The sequence below is a fragment of the Narcine bancroftii genome, chromosome 2 (genome assembly GCF_036971445.1).
Source record: "Narcine bancroftii isolate sNarBan1 chromosome 2, sNarBan1.hap1, whole genome shotgun sequence".
NCBI classification, from domain to species: Eukaryota; Metazoa; Chordata; class Chondrichthyes; order Torpediniformes; family Narcinidae; genus Narcine; species Narcine bancroftii.
In genome coordinates this window covers 9,565,685-9,581,590 of record NC_091470.1, presented here as the reverse complement: position 1 = coordinate 9,581,590, position 15,906 = coordinate 9,565,685, and the positions used below count along the sequence as shown (strand labels likewise).

The 15,906-nt window shown below is 41.7% G+C and overlaps 1 protein-coding gene across 6 annotated transcripts in view; it reads left to right on the top strand.

Annotated features, from left to right (window-relative positions):
• Window positions 1–15,906, top strand: part of mthfd1b (methylenetetrahydrofolate dehydrogenase (NADP+ dependent) 1b) — a 106,738-nt gene that overhangs the window by 65,198 nt on the left and 25,634 nt on the right. For all 6 annotated transcript variants that reach the window (XM_069915781.1, XM_069915778.1, XM_069915780.1 and 3 more), the window contains 3 exons: window positions 609–650; window positions 3,481–3,581; window positions 4,159–4,336. In XM_069915781.1, coding sequence (XP_069771882.1) covers window positions 609–650; window positions 3,481–3,581; window positions 4,159–4,336 — 321 coding nt within the window. The remainder of the gene's footprint in view (window positions 1–608; window positions 651–3,480; window positions 3,582–4,158; window positions 4,337–15,906) is intronic.

Below are 15,906 nucleotides of genomic sequence, written 5' to 3'. Positions count from 1 at the left end.
TATGTCATCATTCATGCACAGTTACAGAGTATAGGGTTGCAGTGAAAGGAAAGATAAATTAGCACCAAGCAAGGGCACACGAGAGCACTGTTGTAGGGTTTATTCAGGAGCCTGATGGCTGTGGGGAAGAAACTGTCTCAAAGCCTGTTGGTGCACACTCTTGAGCCTTCTCCCGGGGGTGGAGTAAGAGTGTATCTGGGCTGTGATGGTCCTTTCAGTATGTTGGCTACTCGTGGGAGATGTAGATGAAGTCCATGGAGGGGAGGGAAGTATCTATGATGTTATGAGCTGCATTCACTACCTTCCGATCTTGAGCAGAGCAGTGCCCAGTAGTTCTGTAACCTGAGAACGTGTTCTTCCCCCACCCCCTCCCCGACCATAGAAAGCTGTCTCCTCTCATCCGGCTTGCCGAGCCGAGTCAGGATTTTGACATTTTATTTTGAGATCTCCAAACAGACGAGGAAGGATGGGAGGAGGTACCGCTGAGACTAGCATGTTCTGAATAGGCTGCAAGGCCTGTTTCTGTTCTTTAAATACACTGAGAGTCTGTCTTTCACACAGTCCTATTTCAAAATAAGTTCTGATTTTCTTTTGTAATTGTTCTATAGGTGACAGCAGGCGTCCCATTGCCAAAGGCATATACGGAGGAGGTAAATTCTGAGGGGTATTTATTCTCTCTGGTGGATTTGTCCCCTGTGTTCATTGCAGGTGAATGGATTGGATAAAGTCAGGATAGGGATCGTTTAAAATAGACAGGGCAGAAGGCATTTGAACATCCTTGCAGTTTCTGCTAAATACATCTGCAGGACCAAAAATTTGATCCCGGTAAATTGAAGGCTGTTAACCTTAACTCAGTAAGTATGGGAATAATGAAACAGGATTTGTACAGCATGTGTCCAAAGACTGGTGATGAATCTGCTCCCAGTCATGTGCTGCTGGAGGAGGGACATCCCAAAGATGTGCTGGGAAGTTAACAGCTGTTGGCCTGAACTTGTTGCAATTAGGGGGAATGTCATTGAAGCATTTCAAATGGTGAAAGGCATGGAAGGAGTAGATGTTACATAAAACATAACATAACAATTACAGCACGGAAACAGGCCATTAGGCCCTTCTAGTCCGCACCGAACCAAACACCCCTTTCTAGTCCCACCTCCCTGCACAATGCCCATAACCCTCCATCTTCTTCTCATCCATATACCTGTCCAACCTTTTCTTAAATAATACAATTGACTCCGCCGCCACTATTTCTCCCGGAAGATCATTCCACACGGCTACCACTCTCTGAGTAAAGAAGTTCCCCCTCATGTTACCTCTAAACCTCTGCCCCTTAATTCTTAACTCATGTCCTCTTGTTTTAATCTTTCCTCCTCTTAATGGAAATAGTCTATCCACATCCACTCTGTCTATCCCTTTCATAATCTTAAATACTTCTATCAAATCCCCTCTCAACCTTCTACGCTCCAAAGAATAAAGACCCAATCTGTCCAATCTCTCCCTATACTCTAGATGCTTAAACCCAGGTAACATTCTGGTAAACCTTCTCTGCACTCTCTCCACTCTGTTTATATCCTTCCTATAATTAGGCGACCAGAACTGCACACAGAACTCCAAATTAGGCCGCACCAACGTCTTATACAATCTCAACATCACCTCCCAACTCCTATATTCCATGCAATGATTGATAAAGGCCAGCATACTAAAAGCCTTCTTCACCACCCTATTCACGTGAGTTTCTACCTTCAGGGAACGATGTACCGTTACTCCTAAATCTTTCTGCTCTTCTGTATTCCTCAATGCTCTCCCATTTACCACATATGTCCTATTCTGATTCTTACCAAAATGAAGCACCTCACACTTATCAGCATTAAATTCCATCTGCCATTTTTCAGCCCACTTTTCTAAGCAGTCCAAATCCCTCTGCAATCCTTGAAAACCTTCTTCATTATCCACTATTCCACCTATCTTAGTATCGTCTGCATATTTACTAATCCAATTCACCACCCCATCATCTAGATCATTAATGTATATAACGAACAACAATGGGCCCAATACAGATCCTTGAGGCACACCACTGGTCACCGGCCTCCAACCTGACAGACAATTATCCACTACCACTCTCTGGCCTCTCCCATTCAGCCAATGTTCAATCCATTTGACTATCTTAAAATTTATACCTAAAGACTGCACCTTCCTAACTAACCTTCCATGTGGTACCTTATCGAAGGCCTTACTGAAGTCCATATAGACAACATCGACTGCGCTACCCTCATCCACATTCCTAGTCACCTCTTCAAAAAATTCAATCAGATTGGTCAAACAGGACCTTCCGCTCACAAATCCGTGTTGAGTGCTCCTGATCAGACCCTGTCTATCCAGATGTTTATAAGTACTATCTCTAAGAATTTTCTCCATTAATTTACCTACCACAGACGTCAAACTTACAGGCCGATAGTTGCCAGGCTTCCTCCTTGAACCCTTTTTAAATAACGGAACCACATGCGCAATGCGCCAATCCTCCGGCACTATCCCCATATCTAATGACATTTGGAAAATTACCGCCAGAGCCTCTGCTATTTTTATGTTGGAAGGTTGTTTCCCATGGTGGGAGAGTCTAGGACAAGAGAGCACAACTTCATGATTGAAGGGTACCCAATTAGAACAGAGATGTGGAGGAATTTCTTCAGCCAGAGGGTGGTAAATCCATGGAATCTGTTGCCACGGGGAGTTGTGGAGGCCAGATCATTGGGGGTATTTAAGGCAGAGATCGATAGGATTGTGGCGGCCTGCCACCACAGAGATCGAGCCGGCACATCGTGCGGCACGCGTGGTAGTAAACAACAGCATATCACACTAACACGACCTTGAACACAGTTGAAAGCCCTAAAATGGCACTGGCCAAGTTGCCCAGCTAACAGATCAATAACAGCCTGGGGAAGAAGGGTATTCACATGCAAGAATGTTCCCGCCCGCTATCGTTATTCATGAGGCTGTGGTCGGCCAATCAAACAAACGGCGGGACCTCCAACTGTATAAAAGGAGCCTTTCCAGCCTCAATAAATCTCAGATCTTAACCTCCCACACTGCGAGTGTGTGTGTTTCTTTGTAGCAGTCAGCTACAGGATCTTGATAAGCCAGAGAATCAAAGGTTATGGGGAGAAGGCCAGGCAGTGAGGCTGAGTGGGGAAATGGATCAGCTCATGGTTAAGTGGTGGCGCAGACTCGATGGGTGCTGAATAGTCTATTTTGGCTCCTAAATCTTGTGATCTAACTGGCAGCTCTGGGATTATCCTTTACTGTGAGAAAAGGCCAGAAAACTTGAAGGGGAGTTTCTGGGTGTGTGAGTGATCAGGTTGCAGAGCTAAACAAGGGGGGGTTACTCATTTGTCAGTTGTTCTTGTCTCAGGGTAGGGAGGCAGTAAATGTATGGTCTCCTGTGGGAATAAGTAAGTAAATTGACTCTGACTGTTCTCCTTGGTGCAGAACCTGGACTTGTTGGCAAAAGGCTGCAGTAATCTCCGGAAACAGATCGCAAATGCCAATGAATTCGGGGTGGCAGTGGTGGTGGCAGTCAATGCCTTCAAGTAAGTTCATGTTTTGGGTCATCCTGTTGTCTGAGCAACTCCGTGTCCTCTAAGTCAAAGAATGAGATCTGAAGGCAGGGTTGGGTGATGGGAGGGTGATCAGACTCTGGAAGTTGAACATTTACCCACACTTGGCTGGTCATAATAATTTTTGAGACCTGAGCCATTGAATGATTTCTCTGTCCCTCCCCACCCCACCCTGATGCTGATCAACTGGCTGAGTTCTTCCAGCATTTCTGTTTTTCTTTCTGATTTCAGCATCTGCAGATTGATGGGTTTTACAGATGTTTCTGGCTGTCTGCCAGTGAAGATTTGAAGGATGTTCTCATGGGTTGTGATGCACTTGAGTGCATGTGTGAAGGTTCTCTGGAGAGGCTGTTGTGTTGGTCAAGTGGTCACAGAACTTTCTGAATTTGTTTCGGATTTCCAGCATCTGCCCTTTTTTGCCATTCAATCCCTGGCCTGTTCTCTCTCTAATTTTCTCTCTCCCCGATGCTGGCTTACCTGCTGAGTATTTCAGATTCTTGTGTTAGGTAGAACCCCTGTGTCAGCATCTGTATCTTTTGTCTTTCTGCAGGTCCGACACCGAGGCTGAACTTGAATTGGTGTGCAGTACGGCAAAAGAAGTGGGTGCATTTGATGCTGTGAAGTGTACTCATTGGGCTGAAGGAGGGCTGGGTGCTGTTGAGTTGGCGAAAGCTGTACAACGAGCTTCACAGCAGAAGAGTGACTTCAAGTTCCTTTATGATTTAGAGGTAAGAAATGGATTGTTTTCTGTAAATCATCTGTTTTGAGTCTGTTGTTGAAGCGTGTCTCAATCCAGTAAAATTGGCCTTTCCACCTATTCGCTGATCAATTAAACCCAAGTGAATTTATCCTCACTCCTCACAAAAATACTCTCACTATAATTCCCAAAATTAATTTATTGTCATAGATGCAATACAACTCCAGTTACCCGAAATGGTCGGGACCGCACCTATTCCCAAAATTAAATCCTCTATTGTTGAGCTTAAGTTTATTGTCATATATACAATACAACTCCAGTTACCCGAAATGGTCGGGACTGCACCTATTCCCAAAATTAAATCCTCTATTGTTGGGCTTAAGTTTATAGTCACATATACAATACAACTCCGGTTACCCGAAATGGTTGGGACCGCACCTATTCCCAAAATTAAATCCTCTATTGTTGGGCTTAAGTTTATTGTCATATATACAATACAACTCCGGTTACACAAAATGGTCGGGACCGCACCTATTCCCAAAATTAAATCCTCTATTGTTGGGCTTAAGTTTATTGTCATATATACAATACAACTCCGGTTACCCGAAATGGTCGGGACCGCACCTATTCCCAAAATTAAATCCTCTATTGTTGGGCTTAAGTTTATTGTCATATATACAATACAACTCCGGTTACCCAAAATGGTCGGGACCGCACCTATTCCCAAAATTAAATCCTCTATTGTTGGGCTTAAATTTATTGTCATATATACAATACAACTCCGGTTACCCGAAATGGTCGGGACCGCACCTATTCCCAAAATTAAATCCTCTATTGTTGGGCTTAAGTTTATTGTCATATATACAATACAACTCCGGTTACCCGAAATGGTCGGGACCGCACCTATTCCCAAAATTAAATCCTCTATTGTTGGGCTTAAATTTATTGTCATATATACAATACAACTCCGGTTACCCGAAATGGTCGGGACCGCACCTATTCCCAAAATTAAATCCTCTATTGTTGGGCTTAAGTTTATTGTCATATATACAATACAACTCCAGTTACCCGAAATGGTCGGGACTGCACCTATTCCCAAAATTAAATCCTCTATTGTTGGGCTTAAGTTTATAGTCACATATACAATACAACTCCGGTTACCCGAAATGGTTGGGACCGCACCTATTCCCAAAATTAAATCCTCTATTGTTGGGCTTAAGTTTATTGTCATATATACAATACAACTCCGGTTACCCAAAATGGTCGGGACCTCACCTATTCCCAAAATTAAATCCTCTATTGTTGGGCTTAAATTTATTGTCATATATACAATACAACTCCGGTTACCCGAAATGGTCGGGACCGCACCTATTCCCAAAATTAAATCCTCTATTGTTGGGCTTAAGTTTATTGTCATATATACAATACAACTCCGGTTACCCGAAATGGTCGGGACCGCACCTATTCCCAAAATTAAATCCTCTATTGTTGGGCTTAAGTTTATTGTCATATATACAATACAACTCCGGTTACCCGAAATGGTCGGGACCGCACCTATTCCCAAAATTAAATCCTCTATTGTTGGGCTTAAATTTATTGTCATATATACAATACAACTCCGGTTACCCGAAATGGTCGGGACCGCACCTATTCCCAAAATTAAATCCTCTATTGTTGGGCATAAGTTTATTGTCATATATACAATACAACTCCAGTTACCCGAAATGGTCGGGACTGCACCTATTCCCAAAATTAAATCCTCTATTGTTGGGCTTAAGTTTATAGTCACAGATACAATACAACTCCGGTTACCCGAAATGGTTGGGACCGCACCTATTCCCAAAATTAAATCCTCTATTGTTGGGCTTAAGTTTATTGTCATATATACAATACAACTCCGGTTACCCAAAATGGTCGGGACCGCACCTATTCCCAAAATTAAATCCTCTATTGTTGGGCTTAAATTTATTGTCATATATACAATACAACTCCGGTTACCCGAAATGGTCGGGACCGCACCTATTCCCAAAATTAAATCCTCTATTGTTGGGCTTAAGTTTATTGTCATATATACAATACAACTCCGGTTACCCGAAATGGTCGGGACCGCACCTATTCCCAAAATTAAATCCTCTATTGTTGGGCTTAAGTTTATTGTCATATATACAATACAACTCCGGTTACCCAAAATGGTCGGGACCGCACCTATTCCCAAAATTAAATCCTCTATTGTTGGGCTTAAATTTATTGTCATATATACAATACAACTCCGGTTACCCGAAATGGTCGGGACCGCACCTATTCCCAAAATTAAATCCTCTATTGTTGGGCTTAAGTTTATTGTCATATATACAATACAACTCCGGTTACCCGAAATGGTCGGGACCGCACCTATTCCCAAAATTAAATCCTCTATTGTTGGGCTTAAATTTATTGTCATATATACAATACAACTCCGGTTACCCGAAATGGTCGGGTCCGCACATATTCCCAAAATTAAATCCTCTATTGTTGCGCTTAAATTTATTAGTTAGTTAGTTAGGAAGGTGCAGTCTTTAGGTATAAATTTTAAGATAGTCAAATGGATTGAACATTGGCTGAATGGGAGAGGCCAGAGAGTGGTAGTGGATAATTGTCTGTCAGGTTGGAGGCCGGTGACCAGTGGTGTGCCTCAAGGATCTGTATTGGGCCCATTGTTGTTCGTTATATACATTAATGATCTAGATGATGGGGTGGTGAATTGGATTAGTAAATATGCAGACGATACTAAGATAGGTGGAATAGTGGATAATGAAGAAGGTTTTCAAGGATTGCAGAGGGATTTGGGCTGCTTAGAAAAGTGGGCTGAAAAATGGCAGATGGAATTTAATGCTGATAAGTGTGAGGTGCTTCATTTTGGTAAGAAGAATCAGAATAGGACATACGTGGTAAATGGGAGAGCATTGAGGAATACAGAAGAGCAGAAAGATTTAGGAGTAACGGTACATCGTTCCCTGAAGGTAGAAACTCACGTGAATAGGATGGTGAAGAAGGCTTTTAGTATGCTGGCCTTTATCAATCATTGCATGGAATATAGGAGTTGGGAGGTGATGTTGAGATTGTATAAGACGTTGGTGCGGCCTCATTTGGAGTTCTGTGTGCAATTCTGCTCGCCTAATTATAGGAAGGATATAAACAGAGTGGAGAGAGTGCAGAGAAGGTTTACCAGAATGTTGCCTGGGTTTAAGCATCTGGAGTATGGGGAGAGATTGGACAGATTGGGTCTTTATTCTTTGGAGCGTAGAAGGTTGAGAGGGGATTTGATAGAAGTATTTAAGATTATGAAAGGGATAGACAGAATGGATGTGGATAGACTATTTCCGTTAAGAGGAGGAAAGATTAAAACAAGAGGACATGAGTTAAGAATTAAGGGGCAGAGGTTTAGAGGTAACATGAGGGGGAACTTCTTTACTCAGAGAGTGGTAGCTGTGTGGAATCATCTTCCGGGAGAAATAGTGGCGGCGGAGTGAATTGTATTATTTAAGAAAAGGTTGGACAGATATATGGATGAGAAGAAGATGGAGGGTTATGGGCATTGTGCAGGGAGGTGGGACTAGAAAGGGGTGTTTGGTTCGGTGCGGACTAGAAGGACCTAATGGCCTGTTTCCGTGCTGTAATTGTTATGTTATGTTATATATACAATACAACTCCGGTTACCCGAAATGGTCGGGACCGCACCTATTCCCAAAATTAAATCCTCTACTGTTGGGCTTAAATTTAATGTCATATATACAATACAACTCCGGTTACCCGAAATGGTCGGGACCGCACCTATTCCCAAAATTAAATCCTCTACTGTTGGTCTTAAATTTATTGTCATATATACAATACAACTCCGGTTACCCGAAATGGTCGGGACCGCACCTATTCCCAAAATTAAATCCTCTGTTGTTGGGCTTAAATTTATTGTCATATATACAATACAACTCCGGTTACCCGAAATGGTCGGGACCGCACCTATTCCCAAAATTAAATCCTCTATTGTTGGGCTTAAATTTATTGTCATATATACAATACAACTCCGGTTACCCGAAATGGTCGGGACCGCACCTATTCCCAAAATTAAATCCTCTATTGTTGGGCTTAAGTTTATTGTCATATATACAATACAACTCCGGTTACCCGAAATGGTCGGGACCGCACCTATTCCGAAAATTAAATCCTCTACTGTTGGGCTTAAATTTATTGTCATATATACAATACAACTCCGGTTACCCGAAATGGTCGGGACCGCACCTATTCCCAAAATTAAATCCTCTATTATTGGGCTTAAATTTATTGTCATATATACAATACAACTCCGGTTACCCGAAATGGTCGGGACCGCACCTATTCCCAAAATTAAATCCTCTATTGTTGGGCTTAAATTTATTGTCATATATACAATACAACTCCGATTACCCAAAATGGTCGGGACCGCACCTATTCCCAAAATTAAATCCTCTATTATTGGGCTTAAATTTATTGTCATATATACAACACAACTCCGGTTACCCGAAATGGTCGGGACCGCACCTATTCCCAAAATTAAATCCTCTATTTTTGGGCTTAAATTTATTGTCATATATACAATACAACTCCGGTTACCCGAAATGGTCGGGACTGCACCTATTTGGGATGACTGAATTTTTCGGGTAATTGGTCCTTTTTTTTAAAAAAAAAGCCCAGTAGCAACAGCAAATCACTTGCATCAATATTTAAGCAACAACAAAGAACAAGGGAAGGCTTTTTAAGCATTAAAATAAAGTTTAATTCTCACCAAAAAACAAAAGTCTGTGTGCCACTAATCCCCAACACATCCCCACTGCTCCTGCCAATCCCTGGGGAGTCTTCCTGGACCAGTGGTAGACTCACTAGCAAATCGGCAGGTTCCTGTCTTCCCCGTGGACTAGTTCCAGCAGGGGCTCTTCTGGCTTTGTATCCTGGTTCTCGATGTTGGAGCCTGACACAGACCCAGTCTTCGCTGCGCACACTCCCGCTCCCAACTACCACCAATGATCACCGACACCTCCCCACCAAGGTCCCGCTCCTGCCCAGGAGGCTGGTCTCCTTAATGACGCCTGGACAAGGGAGGGTTGGAGAGAAAAGTCAATAGGGGAAGGTAACAAAGAAATGGAAAGAGAGAGTGGAGGAAATGAGGACGATCGTCGTTCTAATTTCATGTTTTTTTTTTGTTTAATTTTTTTATTTTTCACACCATAAATCACATTAACCATGGTACACACTTTTTCCTTTTCACACATATACAGTGCCATTTTCTCCCCCCCCCCTCCCATCCCACCCTCCCTACCTCCCCCCTCCCGTCCATTTAAGGTATAAAATCTAGGAGTTCTAATTTCATGTTAAGTGAATTTTATTTTCAACCTGTTAGGTCAGTTCATCCGAAAAAAATTCAGATAACTAAGGATTTCTGGTTGTTTCGAATATCCACCTGTATCTGAAATTTTTCGGAGGCAAACAGACGTCACTTCTGGATTCAAAAAAATTTCGGATAATCTGATTTTGGATAATCAGAGTTATACTGTATAGATCTGATTTTGGATAATCAGATCTATACTGTATAGAATGATCGACAGATGCAATGAAAGTTTCATTTGCTACACCTTCCCAGATAGTTACAAGGAAAGACCAAAACGTTTAAAGGGAAATGAGGGTGAGGGGGGAAAGAACAAATATTCTTGGTAGGCAAAGAATTGCTGGTCAGCGGGTCAGACAGCATTCCTGGGTAGAAACGTCAGTCAATGTTTCAGGACTGAACCCTTCATCAAGACCAAGATAGAAAGGTGGTGACTGGGCAGCGGATGGGAGAGTTGGAGAGACCATGAGGAAAAAGGGGGAGAGGAACATTTAGAGAACAAAACCCTTTTTTTAATCCAGTGCAAAAGATGTTTTATCATCCTATAAAAGTGTCATGTTTGCTGGTAGTGCTCAGAAGTTCATGATGTTCATTGGGAAACTCCCGAGACACTGACAGAACAGGTTGTGACTGTGTAGTACAAGCCATGGCATATGGGGTGTCTCTTGTTTGAGGTGGTGTAAAAGGTACCTCCCATTTATCAGCATGTGAAAGCTGCCTGATCCTATTCTCCCATTTCCGTGAGCCCCCTCCCTCTGTTCTCCCTTCCTCCAGCTCTGCACCTCTTCAAGTTCCTATTAGAGAGCATTTATTTTTAGCCCTCTTTCCCCCCCCCCCCATTACTTCACCTCAGCTTCTACCCTCTCACCTGTCAGCCCGCACTTTCCCCCTTCCTCTGCACCTTTTTATTTGGGCGACTGCCTGATTTTCGGCCCTCCTATGCCATAGGTGCTCTGTGATTAGTAAGGGATTGCTTAAGGTGGTTTGTGGGTAGAAAGAAAATGTATGAAAACCACTGTTTTAATCATCCCTCATTGACTCGTTATTTGCACGGTTTCATAACTCTAAAGGAAATGGGCCAATGACAATTTTTCTCAAGCAAAATATTTCAGTAACAATTGGGTCGAGAGCAGTGATTCTCAACCTTTTTCTCCCACTCACATCTGAATGTCGCTGTGGCATTAAATGCAGAAAAAGCATTTGATAGACTGGAGTGGGACTTTTTATTTAAAGTGTTGGAAGGGTTTGGATTAGACAAATCTTTATAAATTGGATGAAGGCATTATATAATGAACCTAAAGCTAAAGTGGTTACTATCACTCAAATCTCTACACCCTTTAAGCTATCAAGATTTAATAGACAAGGATGTCCGTTATCTATGGCTCTATTTATCTTAGCTATAGAACCTCTTGCAAAACTAATTCGTGGAGATTCAGACATTAAGGGATTTAGGGTTAACCGGGAGGAATAGAAAATGAATTTATGTGCTGATGTATTGGTGTATTTGGCAGAGCCAGTAACTTTGTTACAGAAACTGTACTCAAGATTGGAAGATTATTCAAAAGCCAGAGGAGTAGCTATATTAATTAATAAAAATGTACCAATCAAAATAGAGGAGGAAATGATAGATCCAGCAGGGAGGTATGTAATGATAAAGTGTCAGATATATTCAGAATGCTAGAATTTGATCAATATATATATATGTGTGTGTGTGTGTGTGTGTGTGTGTGTATATATATATATATATATATATACACACACCTAATGAAGAGGATCAAAAGTTTATGCAAGATTTTTTTTGAAGATTGTAGATAGGCAGGGGAATATATTGATAGGAGGGGATTTTAACCTTAATTTGGACCCAATGTTGGATAAAACTGGACAAAAGACTAGCAAAAAGAATAAAGTGGCCAAATTTATGGTTAAATCAATGCAGGAAATGAAACTTATGGATATATGGAGGAGGCAACACCCAAGGGAGAAGGAATACTCATTATTCGAGTAGGCATAAAACATACTCAAGGATTGATATGTTTTTGTTGTCGGCCCATATTCAAGGGAGAGTTAGGAAAACTAAATGTAAAGCTAGATTGCTATCTGATCACTCACCCCTGTTACTAGCAATAGGACTGGAGGAAATCCCACCAAGAACCTATAGATGGAGATTAAACTCCATGCTACTTAAAAGACAGGAATTTAGAGAATTTATTGAACGCCAAAATAAAATGTACTTAGAAATAAATACGGAATCAGTGAAAGACAAATTTATATTATGGGATGCAATGAAAGCCTTCATTAGAGGGCAGATAATAAGTTATGTAACTAAGATGAAAAAGGACTACAATCGGAAATAGAACAGTTGGAAAGGGAGATAGTAAGTACAGAAAAAGAACGAGCAACAAGGGAAGATAAAACAAAAAGAAGAGAATTGGCGGACAAAAAAAAATACGAAACATTACAAACGTACAAGGTAGAGAAGAACATAATGAAAATAAAGCAAAAGTATTATGAGCTAGGAGAAAAAACACACAAAATATTAGCCTGGCAACTTAAAACAGAACAAACTAAAAGAATTGTATTGGCATCAAGGAAAAAGGACAAACAAATTACTCATAATCCAATGGAGATTAATGAGAACTTTAAGGAATTCTATGAACAATTATACCAAACTGAGAACGTGGGGAAAGAAGACAAAATAGAAGAGTTTTTAGCTAAAATTGAACTGCCGAGATTGCAAGAAGAGGAGCAAAACAAGCTGATAAAACCATTTGAAATAGAGGAAATACAGGATATATTAAAAAAGCTGCCGAACAATAAAACGCTTAGAGAGGATAGATTCCCAATAGAATTCTATAAAACATTTAAAGAGTTATTAATTCCTCCTCTCCTGGAAGTAATGAACCAGGTAGAAGAAACACAAAACTTGACAGATTCATGTAAGGCAGCAATAATTACAGTAATACCAAAGACGGGGAAGGATCCACTAACACCAGCATCATATAGACCAATATCTCTACTTAATTTATCTTATAAAAGATAATAGCAAAATTATTAGCAAACAGATTGTCTGACTGTACCAAAAATATTAAAACCAGATCAAACTGGATTTATTAAGAAAAGATGAATTAAATTTATTAATTTAATTCATGCAGTTCAAGGAAATAAGATGCCAACAGTGTCTGTTGCTTTAGATGCAGAAAAAGCCTTTGACAGGGTAGAATGGAATTATTTATTCAAAGTATTACAGAGGTTCAACCTACCAGAAAAATATATTAATTGGATTAAAGCATTCTTTTTCTTTGGCTTGGCATCGCGGACGAAGATTTATGGAGGGGGTAAATGTCCACGTCAGCTGCAGGCTCGTTTGTGGCTGACAAGTCCGATGCGGGACAGGCAGACACGGTTGCAGCGGTTGCAGGGGGAAATTGGTTGGTTGGGGTTGGGTGTTGGGTTTTTCCTCCTTTGCCTTTTGTCAGTGAGGTGGGCTCTGCGGTCTTCTTCAAAGGAGGTTGCTGCCCGCCAAACTGTGAGACGCCAAGATGCACGGTTTGAGGCGATATCAGCCCACTGGCGGTGGTCAATGTGGCAGGCACCAAGAGATTTCTTTAGGCAGTCCCTGTACCTTTTCTTTGGTGCACCTCTGTCATGGTGGCCAGTGGAGAACTCGCCATATAACACGATCTTGGGAAGGCGATGGTCCTCCATTCTGGAGACGTGACCCACCCAGCGCAGCTGGATCTTCAGCAGCGTAGACTCGATGCAGTAAATGGATATGTATCAAACCAATTTAAATTAAGTAGGTCAATTAGGCAGGGATGTCCACTATCTCCCTCACTGTTCGCTTTAGCAATAGAACCCTTGGCAGAACTGATAAGAACAGAAAATAAAATAAAAGGGATAAAAATAATGGAGGAGTATAAAATCAGTTTATTTGCAGATGACATCATAGTATACTTAACAGAACCAGAAATATCAATAAAAGAACTACATAAGAAATTGAAGGAATATGGAGAAATATCGGGGTACAAGATCAATGCAAATAAAAGTGAAGTGATGCCAATGAGTAACGCAGATTTTACAGAATTTAAAAAAGAATCACCATTTTAATGGTAAACACAAGGTATTAGATTAGATAATAATTTAAGACACCTGTACAAATTAAATTATCAGCCATTAATGAAGAAATTACAGGAAGACTTAGAACATTGTAAAGAATTACCACTAACATTGATAGGGAGGGTAAATTGCATTAAAATGAATGTCTTCCCAAGGATACAATAATGAACTAAAGAGAATAATAAGGAAATTCTTGTGGAAAGGGGGGAAACTGAGGATAGCGTTAGATAAATTAACAGAGTGGTACAAACAAGGTGGTTTGCAGTTACCAAACTTTAAAATTATTATAGAGCAGCACAATTAAGGTATTTATCAGATTTTTATCAGCCAAGGGAAAAACCAGATTGGTCTAAAATAGAGCTAGATAAAATAGGGGAGAAGGTACCGGAACATATATTTTATAACTGGGATGAAAAGCTGGTGCAATATAAAAGCTGTACTGCATCATTTACTCAATATATGGAAGAAGATACACTTAGAAAGGAAAAAAAACAAATTACCAACTACCAAAATTATTATTGACGCAAAATCCAGTAATCCCTTTTACAATAGATAACCTTTCCTTTAGAGAATGGGAGAGAAAAGGAATTAAAAGAATAGAAAATTGTTTTTTGGAAATAATTTATTAACATTTGAATAAATGAAGTACAAATATGGAATAACTCAAGGTACAATGTTTGCATTTTTTTTTTCTTTGGCTTGGCTTCGCGGACGAAGATTTATGGAGGGGGTAAAAAGTCCACGTCAGCTGCAGGCTCGTTTGTGGCTGACCAGTCCGATGCGGGACAGGCAGACACGATTGCAGCGGTTGCAAGGGAAAATTGGTTGGTTGGGGTTGGGTGTTGGGTTTTTCCTCCTTTGCCTTTTGTCAGTGAGGTGGGCTCTGCGGTCTTCTTCAAAGGAGGCTGCTGCCCGCCAAACTGTGAGGTGCCAAGATGCACGGTTTGAGGCGTTATCAGCCCACTGGCGGTGGTCAATGTGGCAGGCACCAAGAGATTTCTTTAGGCAGTCCTTGTACCTTTTCTTTGGTGCACCTCTGTCACGGTGGCCAGTGGAGAGCTCGCCATATAATACGATCTTGGGAAGGCGATGGTCCTCCATTCTGGAGATGTGACCCATCCAGCGCAGCTGGATCTTCAGCAGCGTGGACTCGATGCTGTCGACCTCTGCCATCTCGAGTACCTCGACGTTAGGGGTGTGAGCGCTCCAATGGATGTTGAGGATGGAGCGGAGACAACGCTGGTGGAAGCGTTCTAGGAGCCGTAGGTGGTGCCGGTAGAGGACCCATGATTCGGAGCCGAACAGGAGTGTGGGTATGACAACGGCTCTGTATACGCTTATCTTTGTGAGGTTTTTCAGTTGGTTGTTTTTCCAGACTCTTTTGTGTAGTCTTCCAAAGGCGCTATTTGCCTTGGCGAGTCTGTTGTCTATCTCATTGTCGATCCTTGCATCTGATGAAATGGTGCAGCCGAGATAGGTAAACTGGTTGACCGTTTTGAGTTTTGTGTGCCCGATGGAGATGTGGGGGGGCTGGTAGTCATGGTGGGGAGCTGGCTGATGGAGGACCTCAGTTTTCTTCAGGCTGACTTCCAGGCCAAACATTTTGGCAGTTTCCGCAAAGCAGGACGTCAAGCGCTGAAGAGCTGGCTCTGAATGGGCAACTAAAGCGGCATCATCTGCAAAGAGTAGTTCACGGACAAGTTTCTCTTGTGTCTTGGTGTGAGCTTGCAGGCGCCTCAGATTGAAGAGACTGCCATCCGTGCGGTACCGGATGTAAACAGCGTCTTCATTGTTGGGGTCTTTCATGGCTTGGTTCAGCAACATGCTGAAGAAGATTGAAAAGAGGGTTGGTGCGAGAACACAGCCTTGCTTCACGCCATTGTTAATGGAGAAGGGTTCAGAGAGCTCATTGCTGTATCTGACCCGACCTTGTTGGTTTTCGTGCAGTTGGATAATCATGTTGAGGAACTTTGGGGGACATCCGATGCGCTCTAGTATTTGCCAAAGCCCTTTCCTGCTCACGGTGTCGAAGGCTTTGGTGAGGTCAACAAAGGTGATGTAGAGTCCTTTGTTTTGTTCTCTGCACTTTT